Source organism: Poecilia mexicana, unplaced genomic scaffold (assembly GCF_051168715.1).
Source record: "Poecilia mexicana isolate PSO_F unplaced genomic scaffold, ASM5116871v1 scaffold_7, whole genome shotgun sequence".
Classification (NCBI taxonomy): Eukaryota; Metazoa; Chordata; class Actinopteri; order Cyprinodontiformes; family Poeciliidae; genus Poecilia; species Poecilia mexicana.
Genome location: NW_028263376.1, coordinates 29218670 through 29236425, shown reverse-complemented (window position 1 = coordinate 29236425; position 17756 = coordinate 29218670). Strand labels below are relative to the sequence as shown.

The 17756-nt window shown below is 39.8% G+C and overlaps 1 protein-coding gene across 1 annotated transcript in view; it reads right to left on the bottom strand.

Moving 5' to 3' along the window:
• Nucleotides 1-109: 109 nt before the first annotated feature.
• Nucleotides 110-17756, bottom strand: part of LOC106928592 (forkhead box protein J3-like) — a 78384-nt gene continuing 60737 nt past the window's right edge. The window contains exons 8-13 of the mRNA XM_088007409.1: nucleotides 15004-15208; nucleotides 12241-12477; nucleotides 7546-7647; nucleotides 4859-5110; nucleotides 3752-3853; nucleotides 110-2856 (exon numbers count right to left, since the gene is read on the bottom strand). Of these exons, the coding sequence (XP_087863535.1) occupies nucleotides 2738-2856; nucleotides 3752-3853; nucleotides 4859-5110; nucleotides 7546-7647; nucleotides 12241-12477; nucleotides 15004-15208 (1017 nt within the window). The 3' untranslated portion in view covers nucleotides 110-2737. The remainder of the gene's footprint in view (nucleotides 2857-3751; nucleotides 3854-4858; nucleotides 5111-7545; nucleotides 7648-12240; nucleotides 12478-15003; nucleotides 15209-17756) is intronic.

Sequence of the window (17756 nt, the reverse complement as noted above, 5' to 3'; positions counted from 1 at the left end):
GAACTGAAAGTGTTGAAAGGCCTCCGTCCCATCACCCTGATCTTCTGCAGGCCTTTGGCTCAAAGTCCAAAGACGGAATAATGGTGGAATGACGGCAGCAGACGCAGGATTGGTGCAGTAAAAATGGCTTGTGACATTTTAATAAACACTTAACATATTTTAACCGCCATACACTGAATATTTTTGGACACACAGCTTGCCAATCCCAGTTTTTTTTTTTTTGTTGTTTTTTTAGATCACTTCTTTACAGTATACTGAATTTATGTACATGATGCAAATCCAGAAGGACACGTAACAAAATACCGTCTCCATTTGCAGCTTCCTTTGCTTTTCAGTCTGTGTTTTTCAAGGGCAAAAACAGAGGATTAACACAGTTATTTACAAAGACGACAAACATACGAACAGAGAAGATATACATATGCTGGTCACTGTAACACAGCACTGAATGGCAATAAGGAGCATTTCCCTTTTTTTTTTTTTTGTTGTCCATACAATGATTGTTTTGTGACCGCCTAATTAATAACCGAGCTCCTCTGAAACAAATAACACTTTAAGTTTCAATATTTCGCTGACGGAAATATGAGCTCAAAATGTTACTACAAAGAAATTCCTTTATTTTTTAGTGTATTTTTTTTTTAGCCTTATGAAGCTGTACACTAATGAAAATCGGAGACAATACAGAACTGTACACAGACAAAAGAAACGTCACAATGAACAAACCAGAGCATTTTGTCTCTTCTTTTTAGTTCTGCAAAAAGAAAAAAATCATCTTTCTTTTATTAAGTAGATGCTCTCAGACTTAGTGTTGTGCAAAACCTGCTATTTCTTTTTCCTAATTCAGGCATCATAAATGATCAGTCGACTCCTCGAGTCTGCTCAGAAACTCTGCGCACGCTCCCCTCAGAAATACAGAGGCTCCGCCTGGTGAATTATACATCAAACACTGGGCACAAATCTTAGGGAAGTCCAAGTCTGGCCTGCAACTTGCTTCCCAACTTGATAAGCTGCTGCTCTCTCACCTGCCGCAAAGCTCACTCCACAACAACAATGAGCTCGTCAGCATATGGAGCTGACCATTTCCCGTTAGCCGAAGCTAAACGGGATCTAAACACATGGCACAGAGTCGAACCGACGCAGGCCCCACTCAGACCTGGCACTAACACGTGTCCTGGGTGATCAGGTCGCTCTCAAATGACCCTAAAACAGACGTGTGGACGAGCTCAGGACACGCTGAACTCAGGCAGGATGCGAGTTCCCTCTGTAGTGTTTGTTTTTGGCAAAGATGGGTAAGAAGGTCTAAAATAAATTTATATTGTATAGCTGTACCAGAGTCTCACATTAAAAAACAAAAAAACTTAATTCTAGGTGTGGGAATAAAAAGAAAACAAGTGAAGCATTTGTTTTTCATAGAATCCTATAAATAAATAAATAAATACATATAAATAAATAGCATAAATACAATTTCAATACAAGAAATGCAGGCAATGCATTTTTTTCTAACTTATACGCATGATCATAGCCACAATATAATTTTAATTAGAGGTGTACATATTGCTGAACTCCCTGCTCCATGATGCTAGACAGGTTCTACTTTAAGTATTTCTTGATCTGGTCCACATGTGAAAATCAACTCAGCTTTCCAGTTAATCCTGTTAAACAGTGTTAATTCATATTTAATAAAGGCAACAATTAAGTTTTTCACAAATGCCCAGGTTGGTTTTTACTCTGGCTATCTCTGTCTGACACTAAAATTGCTTTGATTATTCGAATTGCAATTTAAAGAAAAAAAAAAAAGACAAAAACTGAAATCTTTTAAGGAAAATTGGATTTTTCTGAGGCACTATGTAAATGACGTCGGTTCATCTCATGATATATTTGACTAACAAGAGTGAAAACTTAAAACTGAGACCAAACCAGCCGGGATACGTGTTAGTGCCAGGTCAGAGGAGGGACATTTTCATTCAGAAACGGCACAAAAGTGGAGATGCGCGTGAGCATTTCACCCTGAGAGCATGAAAACTGAGCACACCAGATTATTATACAAAATAAATTTTTAGAAACAAATATGTCTGAAAAAGGCAGAGAAAATATCCCGGAAGATTGTATTGTGGCGCATGAAAAGTATTCCTGTTTTGACCAGTAGATGGCGCTCCACTCAATCACATTTTCCTGCACCTTCTTTTGTTCAGATCCACAGCAGCATAAAGAGAGGCCCGGTTAAAGGGCAAAAGAAATGTTTACACCAAGAAAAAAAAGTTGAAATATCTGAACATGCTCGTTGTGTTTGCAAGAAATATGATTCATGTGCAGCAATCTGCTGCGGGCTTAGAGTTTTCTGTCCATTTCTTTTATCAGCGAGAACTTCAACGTGACATCAGCTGTTGCAGGAAACGCATCTGAGGGAAAAGAAAAATGAAAATACACAGAGGATTTGACAATACTTTGGCGACCTGTGACTCTTTAAACATTGTGTTTACAACTTGGCACTGCCCCACACAATAAAAGTCTGTCCTGTCATTTTTTTTTTCTTTTTTCAATAATGATTGTCTTTTGGACCCCTCAGCCACTTGTGTTAGAAAAAAAGGCCAACAAGATTTTAGAAAATTACTTTCCATTACTTCCTGGATTGTCGTCCGTTTCTTTGCTTCGGTGAACCGAGGAGGTTGTCCACCACGAAACTCACATCAGTATTGTCCCGCCGGGTCTCTTTTCTCTTATTTTGACTCGCAGTTCAGCTTTAGACAATGGAGTCCCAGTCAAAGTCGTCCTGGATGTCCTCGGCAGCGAGGATGCGTCTCACCTGAAAGTGCCCCGCAGGCAGAGTGTGTTGCTGCTGGCTCAGCTGGCTGTGATGACCTGCGTGTGGAGAAAAACGTCAGTAACTCAGGACTACTTGAGTGTCAGCGGGAATTTAGATTGGATGAAGTTGATTACATATTAGGGGTTTCCTGTTTGGTTACTTGAGCTCTTTCTAATACATCAACAACACCGAGACACTTAGGAAAAGGTGTACCTTTGTAAGAAGTACCGGAAAAACAGTCAACATGATCTTTAGTCAGTAATTACTTGACAATTAATACAATGCGAGTCACAATGTGCAGACATCATCAATTTCTGAGAAATTAGTGATTTTCATTGTTTTTGTTAAAATAACGAAACTAGTTGAAGTCATGAATAAACCACCCCATGTTTTAGTAGCAATTTGAGGGATTTAAAACAGTAAACTTTGTGTTTGAATTCAGCTTGCTTGCACAGTAAATATGAGTTGTTTCGGGATGTGGGGGGCGGAGCGGGGGGGAGACTCACCGCTGGTTAACATTCTGGCTTTATTGGCTATTCACACACTTTTATTGTTGGTTTCGGCCAGTTAGATGAAAGCTTGAAAGGAACATGTCTGAATCCCGCCCTGCGTCAAACGCTCACCTATATCCGGTCGAGAGCTGGTGGAAAAAACATTTGCTCCTCTTGTAAAATGCTACAAGAGGAGAAAAGAGAATTCTCCACAGCTTCAGGAAGCAAAATTTCTACATAGCAAAACGCTTATTCGCTTTTTAGTCACAAAAATGTAACCGTTTTGCTCCATGTACTTAGGTTCTTGTTGGTTTCATGAGACAATTTTGTTCGTCTCATGAAACCAACAAGAACATGTCTTTTTAACGAGACGAGCGTCTTTACACGCGTTTGAAAAGCCAACACTTTGCTGCATTATTACGCCTTTAACAAGTTTCTCCCGTCCCAGCGGAAGAGTCACCTGTCATGCTGGGCGCCGTGTTGCTCATTGGAGGCATGTGAGGGTATCCTGGTGGGCCCATCAGAGAAGAAATGTTCTGTCTCGAGTCCATGTACATGTTCCCTGCGAGAGAACAGACAAAAGGGCAATGACTAACTGTCAGATTAGTGTACCAACTTTCACACATTCGTCTCTGCAGAGCACAAGCTGTTACCGCGCATTTCGCGTACACAACTGCACTGCCGTCTTATGCCGGATGAGTAGTACCAAGTCTCTGGTGAAAACAAGTCGCCTCACCTCCACGTCCTGACTAGAGTCGCCTTGAAACTGAAAACCGCTGCAGTTTCTTTGCAAATGTACAATGTTAAGTGGCGACAATTGCTCGCTGAGCAAAGAGAGAAAAGGATTTAGCTTCAAGGCTCGTCAGCAAGCACGCGAAGAGATGCCCCTGAGCGTTGTACTGAATGCATACTGTTGGGGGCTGAAATTAAATAGGTGGTGATGATTGAAGGAGCTTTTTTAATAAGGTTTGAAGGTACAAGTGTCTTCTCCTCTAAAGCTGATTGAACTTATCTCTCTGATAATTTACAAGGGACATAAAGACATATGCTTTAGTGGGTGGAAACATTCACATGAATCTCCAGAACGTTCCCATTCCAACATATGTCTTTTAGAGGTAGCGCTGAGCCAATTCATAGAGCACTTTAACAGCAGCATGACTAAAACAACACACTTTATTTCTATTGATGAATTAGAATTATGTATAAGACATGTTTGACAGAGATAAAATTGTAATTTGCATCAACAAGCAATAAACCAAAGACCTTATTAAGATAAAGGATGATGCAGGTCTTTTGCTTCAGATGTTTTTTTTTCTGTCGTTTCATTGCTGACATTAAAAAAACAGGAAAATGTTTTATGTCTATTTTACTCATATTTATTTGTATTTTTCTTTCTACTTCTCATTTTACTTTTACATTTCTACATTCTCTACTTTCTCCCAACTTCCCTTTACCCTGACTAGTGAACTTACCTCCACACACACACACACACACACGCGCGCGCGCGCGCGCAGAATGATAACGTTATTCACTGAGTGTTTGCAGAAACGCGGCTGTGTGGACCGACCTGTTCCAATGTGTTGGTTGTGTTGCCCGTGCTGGTTGTGGTGGCCGGGCTTCGGGTGCATGGGGGCAGGGTGCTGCGTTGCTGACGGCGCTGCTGGGTGTTGGACCTGAGGTTGCGGGTGGGTCGCGCTCTGAGGTGGGATGACCCCTGTGGCTGTGAAGAACTGGTTGATTGAAGAACACAGGTCAGCCATCTGAGTGGCATCGAGGGTCCAGTTGTTGAGTTCGGCTTGCCTCATGGTCTCCTTCAGAGCTGATGGAGGGAAAAAAAACAAAAAACAAAAACAAAAAAAAACAGAATTGATTGTGATGTCCTGAACACAGGAGTACCTCAAGGTTGTGTGCTCGGCCAAGCCATGTTTGCCCTTTTTGAACAAAACGTGCATCTGTAAAAACCATGGGATCCAGTTTAGGTTCAACATCTGCATAGTGGGTTTCAGACAAAAACTTGATTCTGAACAAACAGGGAGGTTTTTCTAGATTGAGAAAGTCTAATTATATCATACAACCCACATTCTTCATCGTTACATTAGGTGACAAGATTTGCTTCAACCAGTCTCCTAGGAACTCGCATAACTACGTAAACAATTAGACTTTGAACATCTCCAGCCTAGTGAAGAGAGTCGAGCAGTGAATTTTCTTTCTGAGAAAATGGAAACGGGTTGGGCTATCCTCAGAGCTGCATACAAATTTCATAGGAACACAAAAGAGAACATCCTCTGGCAGAGCAGCAAAGTGTGGCTCACACAGGCTGCCCTGCAGACAACAAAGGAGACCTCTTTCAGGTGCTCAAATATGCCCAAAATGTTGTAGGTGCTCCACTTTGGACCAGCGCATGGGTCAACCACCTGCAGCAGAAGGCGAAGTTGATCGATGTGAACTAGACTCACCCGATCGCTTTCTGTTTGTTCTCCTTCCATCAGGAAAAAAGCCCCGGCAACTCAGACAGGATGAGGAGAAGCTTCTTTTTACAGAGAATTGTGGCCTCCAAGAAAACATACAGTGGCTCTCAAAAGAGTTTGACCTCCTGTTATGATCACAAGGTGTTGGAAGTTGGGTTTTTTTCTTTCTTTCTGGTTTCATCGTGTCCTGGTTTGATTTTGCCTTTGTTCGTTCCTCTGTGTATTTAGATTTTGGTTTATTATTTATTGTGCATTTAGGTTTAGGTTCCTTTGATTAGTGTTTCTTTCTGTTACCGGTTTTGTTGGTTTCAGGGTTTTCCCTTTGTTTAGCTTTATTTTCTCTCTTCCTCTCGCTCTAGTCATGTTTCCCATGTTTATTACTTTCTCCCTTGTTCTGCTTCATCCACTCCCAGTTCTTCCAGCGATTATCTTTGCAAGATCTTTATGTTCTTTCATCAAAACTTCTTACTGTCCATGAAATGAGTCTTCAACAAACTCATTTTCAGGCCTTTGAGGTCTATGAAATTATTATTTTTGACATGTATCCCTTACAATTCAACCAACAACAATTTTCTCAAATGTCTCTGTCATGGAGGAGAAATTATAATTCCAACACACACTGGTTATGACTTATGTGCCTTCTTGTATATTTCTGGACTAAATGGAAAAAATACTCTTCTCTTCCGATGTCGCTCACATGCCATCCATTTTCTGTCTTATGATTTATGCATATATTTTGTTTTTATCAACTAAAAAGCCCAGTGCCAGCTTCAGAAACCTTAATTTGCTAAAGAAAAAAATCTAGCTTGATTGTTCTTCAGTTGTGTACATCATCACCATGAAGTTACAGTATGTTGGACTCAGTCAAAGAAGGAAATAACTGAGAAAAAAAACAAACATGTCAACAACCCTTCCCATGTTGATGCGAATGCTCTTCAAACTTTCATTTAGAAACAGATTTTGTTTTAGTTTAATCACGGAAGTGTCAGTTTGACTAAATAAAAAAAATACCTGAAGTAAATCGCTGTGAATGCAGAGTGAGAGACTAACCAAGCTAATAAGACCTGACCCACCGTCCCCTCATCACATAACTGTTGACAGGTGAACAAAACACACAACTAGAGCTAAACCCAAAGCGTCTAATTTTCTATTTCAAAATATATAAGCAGCAAATAAAACGTAGTCCAAAATACCTTCCCGTAGTAAAATTTATGCACCTGGTAGTGACAGAAAAACAGGAGCTCTGTCCCTGATCCTCGGAAGCACGCCGCAGAAAGTGAAGGATTGCGTTACGCCGGTGTGAGGGAGGTCAAGCGTTGCGGAAACAGAGAGCTAGCAGCAGCCCGTGTGCTGCAGGACCGGCCTTCTTCATCAGTCCTGTGTGGATGTTTGTTGGCTTTGTGCACTGACCGTGATAACAGGCTGTTACTGAGCTGGGACCTAATTGGATTATTCACATTATACAATTGAGAGGGAGGGGTGAGGGTGGGTGTGAGACAGCCTGTGATGGTGTGTGTTTGCGTGTGTGTGTGCGTGCGTGTGTGAGCATGTGCGTGCGTGTGTGTGAGCTATGGCAAAAACAAGTGGCAACCTCACTGATGCAGGATAATGACTTTTATTAAGACAGTGTTATAACTACCTCGATTATTATTACACTGTGCCTGAAGGGTGAAGGTACATAAAGGTGGAAACATAATGGTCTAATCAAAGTAATCGATTGAAATGATCAGAATTGGGAAATAGTGATGTGTTTGCGTATGTATGCGTGTGTGTGTGTGTGTGTTACCTTGAAACGGAGAGAGATCCACGTCAGCCCAGTTGTAGCTGGTTGCGATGCGGCAGCTCTCTTTCAGCCAGTCCAGGTTTGGGTACCAGTCGGATGACATGCCTGTCGAAACGCCAAGCAGAGACACAAACCTTCAGCCACGTTTCCGATTACTGGACTAATGTTTGGCATTTTAAACGTTCCGACTGTGAGCTCAGAGTTTATGAGAGTCACTCCAAAATATAGATTTTCTGCTTCTGCTTTCAGCCCTTCCAACACAAAATATGACTTCAAAGCTCCAAACTGCATTAAAGTAATAACCTCAGACTCAAGATAGACTCCCATGTGTAAACATATGTGACAAGCTGAGAGGCATTAATGAAGAATATCTACAAAAAAAAAAGAAAGAAAAAAATGACACTATGGACATTGGTAGTTTAAATGTTTTCATTTCAAACTTAGGTTTTACTGTTTCCAGTAGTGCTGTTATATTTAAGCTCACAATTAATTATATGACTGGAAATTAATGACAAATTCATCTGCAACTCAATTTGTAAATAAATATGTGCAGCTTTTTTGCTTAAGCTGCAGGGATGTGTTCATAGAGGTATTATATGCATGTCTTTTTCATTTTTTACAGAAAATAGACATATTTTTCTGCAGTGCTCAGGACTTAATGGATGACTACGGACGGACGGAAAAAGCTGTACAACAGTACTTTGACTTTTTCAGTCAAATAAATTGATCATTATTCATTGGCAGTGTTTATTAATCCGTTTACAAAACTTTCATTGATAATAATGGAACAATCAGAAAGTGACATTTGTTATCCAAAAATTATACTTTTTATAAATTTGAATTCATGTTCCTGAAATTAAAATGATCTATTCTAGGTCAACAAAATCTTAAAACTGGAGCCAAAATGAAGTCTAAAATCAAGTTAACTAATTTCTGTTTAAATATCAAAATGTGTTAGCAAATTAAAATAAAAGAGTAAAACATTTAGAAAAAAAAACAACTCTCTGTCTATATTGTAAACAGCCACAAGGTGGTGTGAGTTCACACAGAAACATTTGAGATGAAAATAAACAAATGGGAATGCAAATGCAGAATACTTTGCCGTCATCACACTCCAATTAAATAGCAGAATATCTCCAAGCCACGAAAGAGTGGATGTGTTCATTCATCTACAGCTTAAGGAGGAAAACTGACCGAGACACAAAAATGCCTGAAAAGTCCTACTGCTGCCCTGAGAGCTCAGTTGCAGAGAGACAAAGAAGAAGAAAAACTAGACAGGAAATATGAGCCAGAAAATCCATGAGCAAAAAAAAAAAACTGTTTGTACAAGCTCAGCTACACAATATGAAATGCAGTACTATGGGAGCATCATAGGAAAATATATAAATATAAATGCAATAATTCTGTGCAGAGACAATGTTGTGTCAGGTGAATTGCTCTACAACAGAGTGGATGTGGGAAGGAGACGATGTAGAATCACTGTTTTGAAACAGTGAACGGGAAATCCTCACCTTCAGGTGTTTTTGGGAAGCAGTAATAAAGCCCCACACATGCAATATTTTCTACAGTGCCTGAATACCTTTCACCAAAAAATACAATGTATTTATTTTATGTGATGGACCAACATAAACAGTGAATAATTGTGAAGTTGTTAGAAAAGATCGCAACGTTACCAAAACTTCTGTACATCTAACTCTAAGAAGTGTTTTGTTTGCTAGCTTGTTTTTATGGGTACGTTTCCTTCATTTTCCTGTTTTTCTTTGTAAAACAGATGAAGTTCAGTCTGATTAGATGAAGCATGATCAAATTTCAGCGTCCATATCAAAGGGCTTTGGCAGAGTCTAGCAAGCTTCCTTGCTAGATTGCCTGACATTTGCCACATTCATCTTTCTGTTGAGTCTGAGCAGCTTCTCCGTCCCTGCTGAGGAAAAGCCCTCCCCACATCATGACTCTGCAGTCATCACAATTGGGATTACAAGTTCAGGGTGTTGTGCAATGTTTTCCACCAGAAGGCTTTTTGACTGTTGGCAAAATGTCTCGGTGTCACCTGACCTTCTTTGACACGTTGTCCCCCTACGAGGCTTATGGCAAACTGCAAATAGGACTTTCGTTCAACAATGGCTTTCTTCTTGCTACTCCAGCATAAGGGAGTAGCAAGTCGCACAATCCTCTTCTTTGTTCTCCTCCACGACTCTAGGCGCTAATCCAGAACTACTGGCTATTTGGCCATCTGCATTTATATCAGCATGATTAAAACAAGATTTATAAGTTCACAAACTCAAACCACTTTGGAAAAACAATTTTTATACCTTCAACTTTTTCATGCCGTCATGTGATCCTGGCCAGAGTGTTCCTGGGTCTTTATGATGCCGTTTCTTCACAAATGTCCTCGAACATACATCTAAGGCTTTCACAGAGCACCTGAATTCATATCGAGATGAAATTACACGAAGGTGTTCGTCCCCCCCCTCCCCCAATTATATGACCTCTGAGTGCAGCTGGTTTTGTCAGAGTGAAGCATAATTCGTGCTTCTTTGTCCGCTCTACTGTCCCCGTCAACTGCAAAGTCTGCACGCTGTAATTTTCATTACCCGTACCTGCCGACATCCATGTCCATCCTGTCCAGACTTTTTGTGTCTGCGTTGGATGTTTTCGCCGACACGGGGGGAAAAAAAAAAAAGAAAAAAAAAAAGCCTCAGACAGAGGGTGGCACTAAACACGCAACGGATGCATGAAAGCCGCTCAGATCAGACAGATGAGAAAAACAACAATGATGCTTGTTTAAGAAAAAGTATATGAGTGATCTGCTGTTTTGTCAGTGTGAATAATTTATCTCACAAGTGCAAAATTTGCACTGATGGCTCTTTTTTTTTTTTTTTTTTTTAATTTTCCTCTAAGTATGTAAGTGCATTTCTAAGACGACTCATCGTGTTGGCCAAGACTTTAACAAATATGAAACCATGCAACCTCACGCGGCTTGCCTTTTAAAGTGGACTGATACCTGCCACACTTTTCAGACTTGTATCCTCTTCACAACTATGCACGACATTCTGTTGGTCCAACACATTAAAACAGCAGAAACTTCTTATTTGTGACATTACTTGTAATGTTTAAAGCTCTTGAGTAACATGTCAAAAGCAGCTGAATGCAGATTATTATACTAGATTCAACGGGATTATTATATTTTGGTTCTTCTACTTGTATTTGCTGTCTTGACAGTCCTCGGTCCGTAGGAGGGTGTTTTGCATTTTCACCAAAATCAAACTTCCAGAGTCTCGTCTCAGATTGTTGAGCTACCTCAAACTGATGGTCAAAATACTGCAACATGCTCGAGCAGAGATTTTCCACTTCCATCGCTGTGGGTTTCCGTAAAAAAAATTGACCTCACAAAGCATCGTGTGTCAACAGAGCATCCTGAACTATTCCAAGGAAAACCACAACATAAGGAGTCTTTTATCACCTCCAAACAGACGGAGGTGTGTGTTTTCTTAATGATGCATTCCTGGGTTGAGGCTTTGTGTTTTATTTGACAAGGTTATAACAACTACCAGATGAATGATTTAAAAAGAAAAAAACACTGGTGGGAATGTTTTCACAAAGGAGAAAACAGTCTACAAAAACAGTTGAAACTGTGAAAATATTAAGCAAAAAAAAAAAAAAGAATTGGAAAAAGATGGTGAACATTTTTAGAATAGCACAAAGTTATATAATAAAGGAGGACAATGTCAAACAATTGAAGAACACCGAATTAGCTTCTATAAAGTAAATTAAAGTACAGCTGAAGTAAATAGAAACATCAACAACAACATATTTTCCTAAAACATTTCAGTATATTTAAAATCAAGGAATTCGCCTTAAAAAAATTAACATTTGAACGTCTTTAATGAGCCACTGATGGGCTGATTTTTTATTTATTTATTTATTTATTTATTTATTTATTTTTTACATTTGACACCATCATGTCAATATCTAAAAAGCTCCAAAAAGGCATCCAGAAGAAAATTCTCAGATGCTTTGAATTCAGATTTTAAAAATATTTCAGGTAAAAAATAAAACACAAGAAACCTGCTGTTGTCAAAACTGACTGAGTGGAAAACCAGGACTGTCCTGCAACAAATTCATCTAAGCTCTTTGCATTCGTTGAGTATAAAATTAAAGTTAATCTCACGCATATGGGCATCTGCAAAGAACATATTCAAAAACATAAAAAGAAAATCTCTGAAACACAGCTTACCAAACCATGTCAGAAAATTGAAAACTTGTTTAAGAATACTGTAAATAAAACCTTCCACTTGCTGCAGTCCTCGAGGACAGAGATTCACTCATACTTTATGCCAAACATTCATAAATATGTAGATTTTTTTCCCCCACATTTAAAAGAAAAGAAATTAATTTCCAAGCTATGATTGGTTGGAAATGATTGAAATAACTTACATGAAAGTGCAATTTTACCTTTGACTTCAGAAGCCTCATATCTGTGCAATATCATTCAGCCTCCAAGTTTGCACTCAAGTGCTTCATTTCTGTGTCAACTGTGATATATTTGACAGAATCTTCTCTTTTTTTTCCCCAACAAATTGTACAATTCTGCACAGTTAATGCTTCTTTCACTTTGTCCCTGCATTGATGTGCGCCGTTTTCTTTTACTACCACACTTCCTTGTCCCACAGTAAAATGAATAGGCGGTTATATTCTCACCTGGAGCCTGGACAGCATGACTCTGGTGGGAGAGAGAGTTGTGTGGCCGGTGCTGGCCGTGCGGCCCGTGCACCTGGTGCCTGTGAGGGGACAGGTGAGGGTGGTGGGCGTGGTGCGACGCCTGGCCGTGGTTGTGTTGGTGGTGGTGGCCGACGCTGCCTCCTGCACCGGGAGAGTGCTGGTAGGAGCAGGCCGTCCGGGCCTGCTGGCTGGAGTCGTTTGGCATGCTCATCAAACCTGACAAGAGAAAGACCGGCATGTAAACTGACTGAGAGGTTTTAACTTTTACACTGTAAAAATAAATTCTCTCTTAATCATACATCTAAGGACAAATGGACTAGATTTTATTTTGGACTGTCAGATTAAAGTTTTGTTACCTTTCACTTCACATTCATACCCTTCTACCATAAAAAAAATATAAAATTTAAGTTTGTGACTGTAATGCAAAATTAATTACACAATTTCAAGTTTTTTCTTTTTTTTTGGAAGACACTGTATAAATGCACCATTACTGATTTTTTTTTTTTTTTGAAGATTAGTTCTTGAAACATGACCTAAACAGCGGAAACAAATATCAACTATTCCAGGCTTGTAAGCCTTATTAAGAAGGCGAAAACAATTTTTACTTCTCCTCAAGACTGGCGCCTTGAGAATCTTACTTCTCAGAGACTTTAATTACTGACAGTATTGTACAGTGCAGCTCCTACCACCATAATGAGGTCACGCCAGTGGCCCTCTTGATGTTCCTGCTCATAATCTCATTCAAACGCACACAACCTTCCACATCAGCTTATTGATTCTATCGTTCCAGGGCAATTCTCAGCTGAGATTCCTGCAAAAAGTAGCCGCTGAAAAATAGCAACAACACTAAACTAGTTTGTTTCTTGGTAGTTTCAGAATGTATTTTGGTTGCCTTGGACGTCCCTGTGCTCACTTTGCTTTAGACGCATTTAAGACTTAGCCAAAGACGCCATTCAGAGTGAAATACCCAAGACACTGGCCCCGTAAATGTGGAACTACTTTCTGTCAGATGAAAGTAGTTCATAGCAAAAACAGCAAAAACTTCAACTTTTCTTCAGCTGTAGCTTTAAAACTTATCAACCAGTTTCAGAAATGACCTGCCTGGAGATGACAGTTTCAAAACCAGTTGTAATTTAGAAGCTCACCAAATCTATCTATAAGTTAGGCAATTTGTGCAAGTGTTTTTATTTTTACTTCTTTAAACTATCCATTTACAGTAGAACGTCTTTGCTGCGTGTCAGATCAAAGCTTTACATAGTTATTGTAGCAGATTCTCTTGTTACATTTGAGAACATGCAGGTACATTGTGGCTTTAAAAAGTATTCATACTAGTCACAAAGTGGTCCATAACAGTGAAATGAAAAGGATAGCTTTAAAAAAAACTAGCGTTTGATACGCATTTAAATCATTCCCCCCGTTACTCTGATACTCCAAGAGTTGAATGTTGCACAATAAAGTTAAATTAAACATCAAAAGATGTGGGAGAATGGTTCCTGTGCTCAGATGAAATTTTCTGGCCAAAATGCAAATGACTATTTGTGGAGGAAAAGTAACACTGAGCATCACTGTCAGGACAACATCCCCACTCTGAAACATGGTGAGGGCAGTGGCATGCTGTGTGGTATAGTTTCCTTTAATAGGGAAGATTTTCACCGTCTCAAACAATTACTCCTTTTATCTTTTACTTTGCTAATGTGCTCTACCTTGGTTTGTATGTCAAATAAAATAAAACACAAACTACATGATTGTTTGTGAAAAAGTCAAGGCTCTCAGAGTCAAAGTTAATTTTTTCATCTTTCTCTTTTAACAAGTTTGTTGGATTATTCAATATATTTCTTTTTTTTTAACTAAGACAGATATTGTTTGTTGTATATTTTTGATGCAGTAAGTCAGATATTAACACATTCACTGCACAGTTATCTCTCAAATCATTTATAGTCATACCATATTTCACAATCTGCGCTGTGGCAAAGTTTTTTTCTTCTCTCTCTTTTTTTTTGTTTTTTTTTCCCATCAGCTGGTATTTTCATTGTCTTATTTTATGTGCTTGCGATCACCCTTGACCACTCGCTGCTGGGGACCCAGTCAGACGGTGAGTCCAGACAGCAGTTTTGCAGAACTCAACAGAGCGCATCAATCTCCCTCAGTTACAACTTCCTGAATGTGTGCGGGGGCGGGGGGGAAAGTAAGTAAGTAAGAGGAGGAAGGTGATAGAGGGGTGGTAGGACGGCGTGAAGGAAGGAAGAGAGGAGGGGGTCCAACAGGGAGAGCGCCTTGTGACCTGAAAGCTTCAGGAAGCAATTAGTGAGATGCTTCACAAACTTTAGAACCAATCTAATTAGCTGCTATCAAAGCCGAACTCCTTCCACTGCTCTGCTAAAGATGTGTTTTTCCTCCTGTTGAATTCTTCCTCTTAATTGCCTTTACTCGTTTGACTGTGCGAGCCATAAAATGCAGATATGCGGAACAACAGATTGTTTGTTTATTTAAATACAACAGAGTAGGAGTAGCGAGTGGTGGAGGTTAATACTGGAACGCCCGCTATGAAAGCAATGTTAAATTGTCTGAATTTCAATGCGAGTTAAAGCGTGCCAGTTAATTATGTGCATGAGGGCTGACAGAGGTTTCCGATTGTTTCTCCTCTCTCTCTCTCTCACACACACACACACACACACACACATCAAGTATTGTGTATTGTTGGACAGGCTGGCATCAACAAGCCGCAGTGAGGCCGACACCCACCTTGTTGTGAAAAGGACTGCTCAAAGACGCACTTGTACAGGCTGCGGAAAGAAGCGCTGAGGTCCTCAAAGTCGGAGAAGCAGAGCTGCTTATCCCGCGATTCCGGGACAGGTAAACCGTACTGGGGCTGCTGGGGCGGCGGTGGAGCCTGGGCCGACTGCTGCAGGCTCAAGGACTGAGACGAAGGCTCCGAGTGACTGCTCACCTTTAGAAAGACAAAGACGGATGTGAACAAAGTGTTCTTAAAGAAAAAAATAAAAAGGAGAGGGAAGAAAAAGAAATCTGCGGATACAGTAAATATTTAAACGCTGACAAAATCTTCTGAAAGTCGGATAGGATTTCGTACAACTGAAGTGATACAAAAAGAAAGTTGCTGTAGGTGAAGGGAAAATAAACAAAGTGTTCCAGACACAAAAACATCCATTGTGGTGAAGAGATATTGTGGTTTCCAAGGACCACAGACACAAAGCCGCGACTTTTCAGCCACATTTAGGTTTTGTATCATCAGTAATCATTTAGTGTCAAACAAAAAGGGAAATGGCTAACAATATTAAAAACACTGACAGTACTATTTACAATAATAATTAGATGCTGAACTAGTTTGCATTTTTGAAATGAGATATTCTGATTTTTTTTTTCTTCTTTTTTGTTGGAAGAAGTGTTTCAGCCTTGAAATACATCCATCAATGTCCCTCTAATTAATTGAAATGAGAACTAATATCAATGGTTAAAAGTAAAAGTAGACTTGGTCTATGAAACCTTTTGGCTGACAGAAATATTTTTTGATCCTAATCCTTAAGCAGGAACACTTAGTCTGGTTTGAAGGTTTTTGGTTTTTATAGGCAGCGTTTGACTAAAATTGGTACCGATGCACCAGTGTGAAAATTCTGGCCGATATCCATATCTGATAAATATCCTGCAGATTTTGGGTAGTGCGTCACCATCACTGCCCAAACCAAGTACTCTGCCGTCCTGAAACACATGCACAAATGCCTACGAAATGTGAAGAAACATTAACTGTTAGTATTATTAGCCCAGACTTTCTTCTAAAAAGCTACTGATATGTTAAAACATGACTGACATTGGCCAATACTGATGTTACATCAGTTATGTTGTGCATCCCTGGTTATTTCTCTGTAAATGGTTTCCAGCTAAACATTTTAAATTCTGAATTTCAAAGTTGTTTATCTGAACGTTCGTTTGTACAACAGCAAAAATGTTTTCACCAGAATTCAGGATTTCTGCTGCTTGGGTAACACAAAATATATTTTTAATTTTAAATAACTGAAACACAACATGTTTTATTTTAAATGATTCTACTGCAAATTTCTTGAGGTGCACCTTTAAACTGCATCACAGTTTTCCGTCTTTCACCGGGTCATGCAGGTGAGGCCCATTGTCATTTTGACTGCGAGGGATGCCGTGCAAACCAAAAAAGCAAAACTATATAAAAATCCAGTTTATTTTAGAATAATAATAAAAAAAAACAAAAACACGCACACACATTTTACTGCGTCTTGCAAATGTCCTTTTATGACTTGTTTTTAATTCTGCAGTTCACAATGACAATCAAACTTAATTTAATTTTGCTAAATGAAATAGAAAACCAATCATTTTCTTTTCTCCATAAATACAAAAAAAAAAAAAAAAAAAAAAACGAAGCACAGCGCTTCCAATTTTTTCTCATTTCGCGGCTGCGGCTCGTCTTCCTCCATCCTCAATCATCTCATCCCAGCTGTCATCCTCCTCGCCATCCAGCCGGTGAACACAAGCAATTTGCTGTGATCAGTGTGCCTCTGCCAATATGAGCCAACTTTCCATGACGCCATCACCCACACATCTACCTGCACACCCGGTAATGGGAGCCTCTCGGTAAACTCCACTGGCGTGTGCGTGTGTGTGTGTGTGTGTGTGTGTGTGTGTGTGTGCGCGATCTCTGCCAACGGTGCCACCGGTAATCACTGTCAGTCAGGAGGATGTCACCTGCACCAGGTAATGAGACAGAACTAACCCCGATCCTCGGCGGACTAGACCGCAAATGAGGTCTGAAAGGATGGAGGAGCGGGAAGAGGGAAGGGGCGGCCGAGGTGATGAAGGCAGAAGGAAAACAAAAGATGGCCCGCAGAAATGGGAGGTTAACGAGATGAGATTGCGCTGACCTTTTTGCTAATGCAGGTGGGAGGTAGCAGGAGAAAAGTGATTGATGGTAAAAAGGTGAGCAGCTGTTACAAAAGAGAAGCAATAAAGAGCAGTGGTGTTCCTGCTCAGCTGTAAACCCGCATCAGATGTTGTTGAACAAAGCAGCCTTTAACGCCGCGCTGCTAAATTTAACAGGACAGGCAGGAAGGGAATCGGAATCTGTCTCTGTGCTGCAGCAAAACAGAGGAAGAGCCTGACCAAAAAAAAAAAACAAAAAACACAAAACTCTGTAAAATACAAGTAAATAAATGAAATATAATAAAAGGAAACAAAGCTGCCATCATGCCACTACAATGTTTTGTCTTTAACGTACTGTTTGAAAATTGAACTATTTATGTGAACAAAACGTTTTCTCAAGCTACTGGTAAGTTTATATTTAATACAAGTTTATGCCAATGACAGTTTTTCTTCTAATAAACAAATGTCAGCCTTGCTTTGTTGGAATGTTCTCTTGGCTTTCCCATTTTGAGCTGCGGCAGAGAAACATGCCTCCATGCAAAGAAAAGAAGGCATATGGTAATACATAACATCGACAATAAATGTGTGGAGTCGTG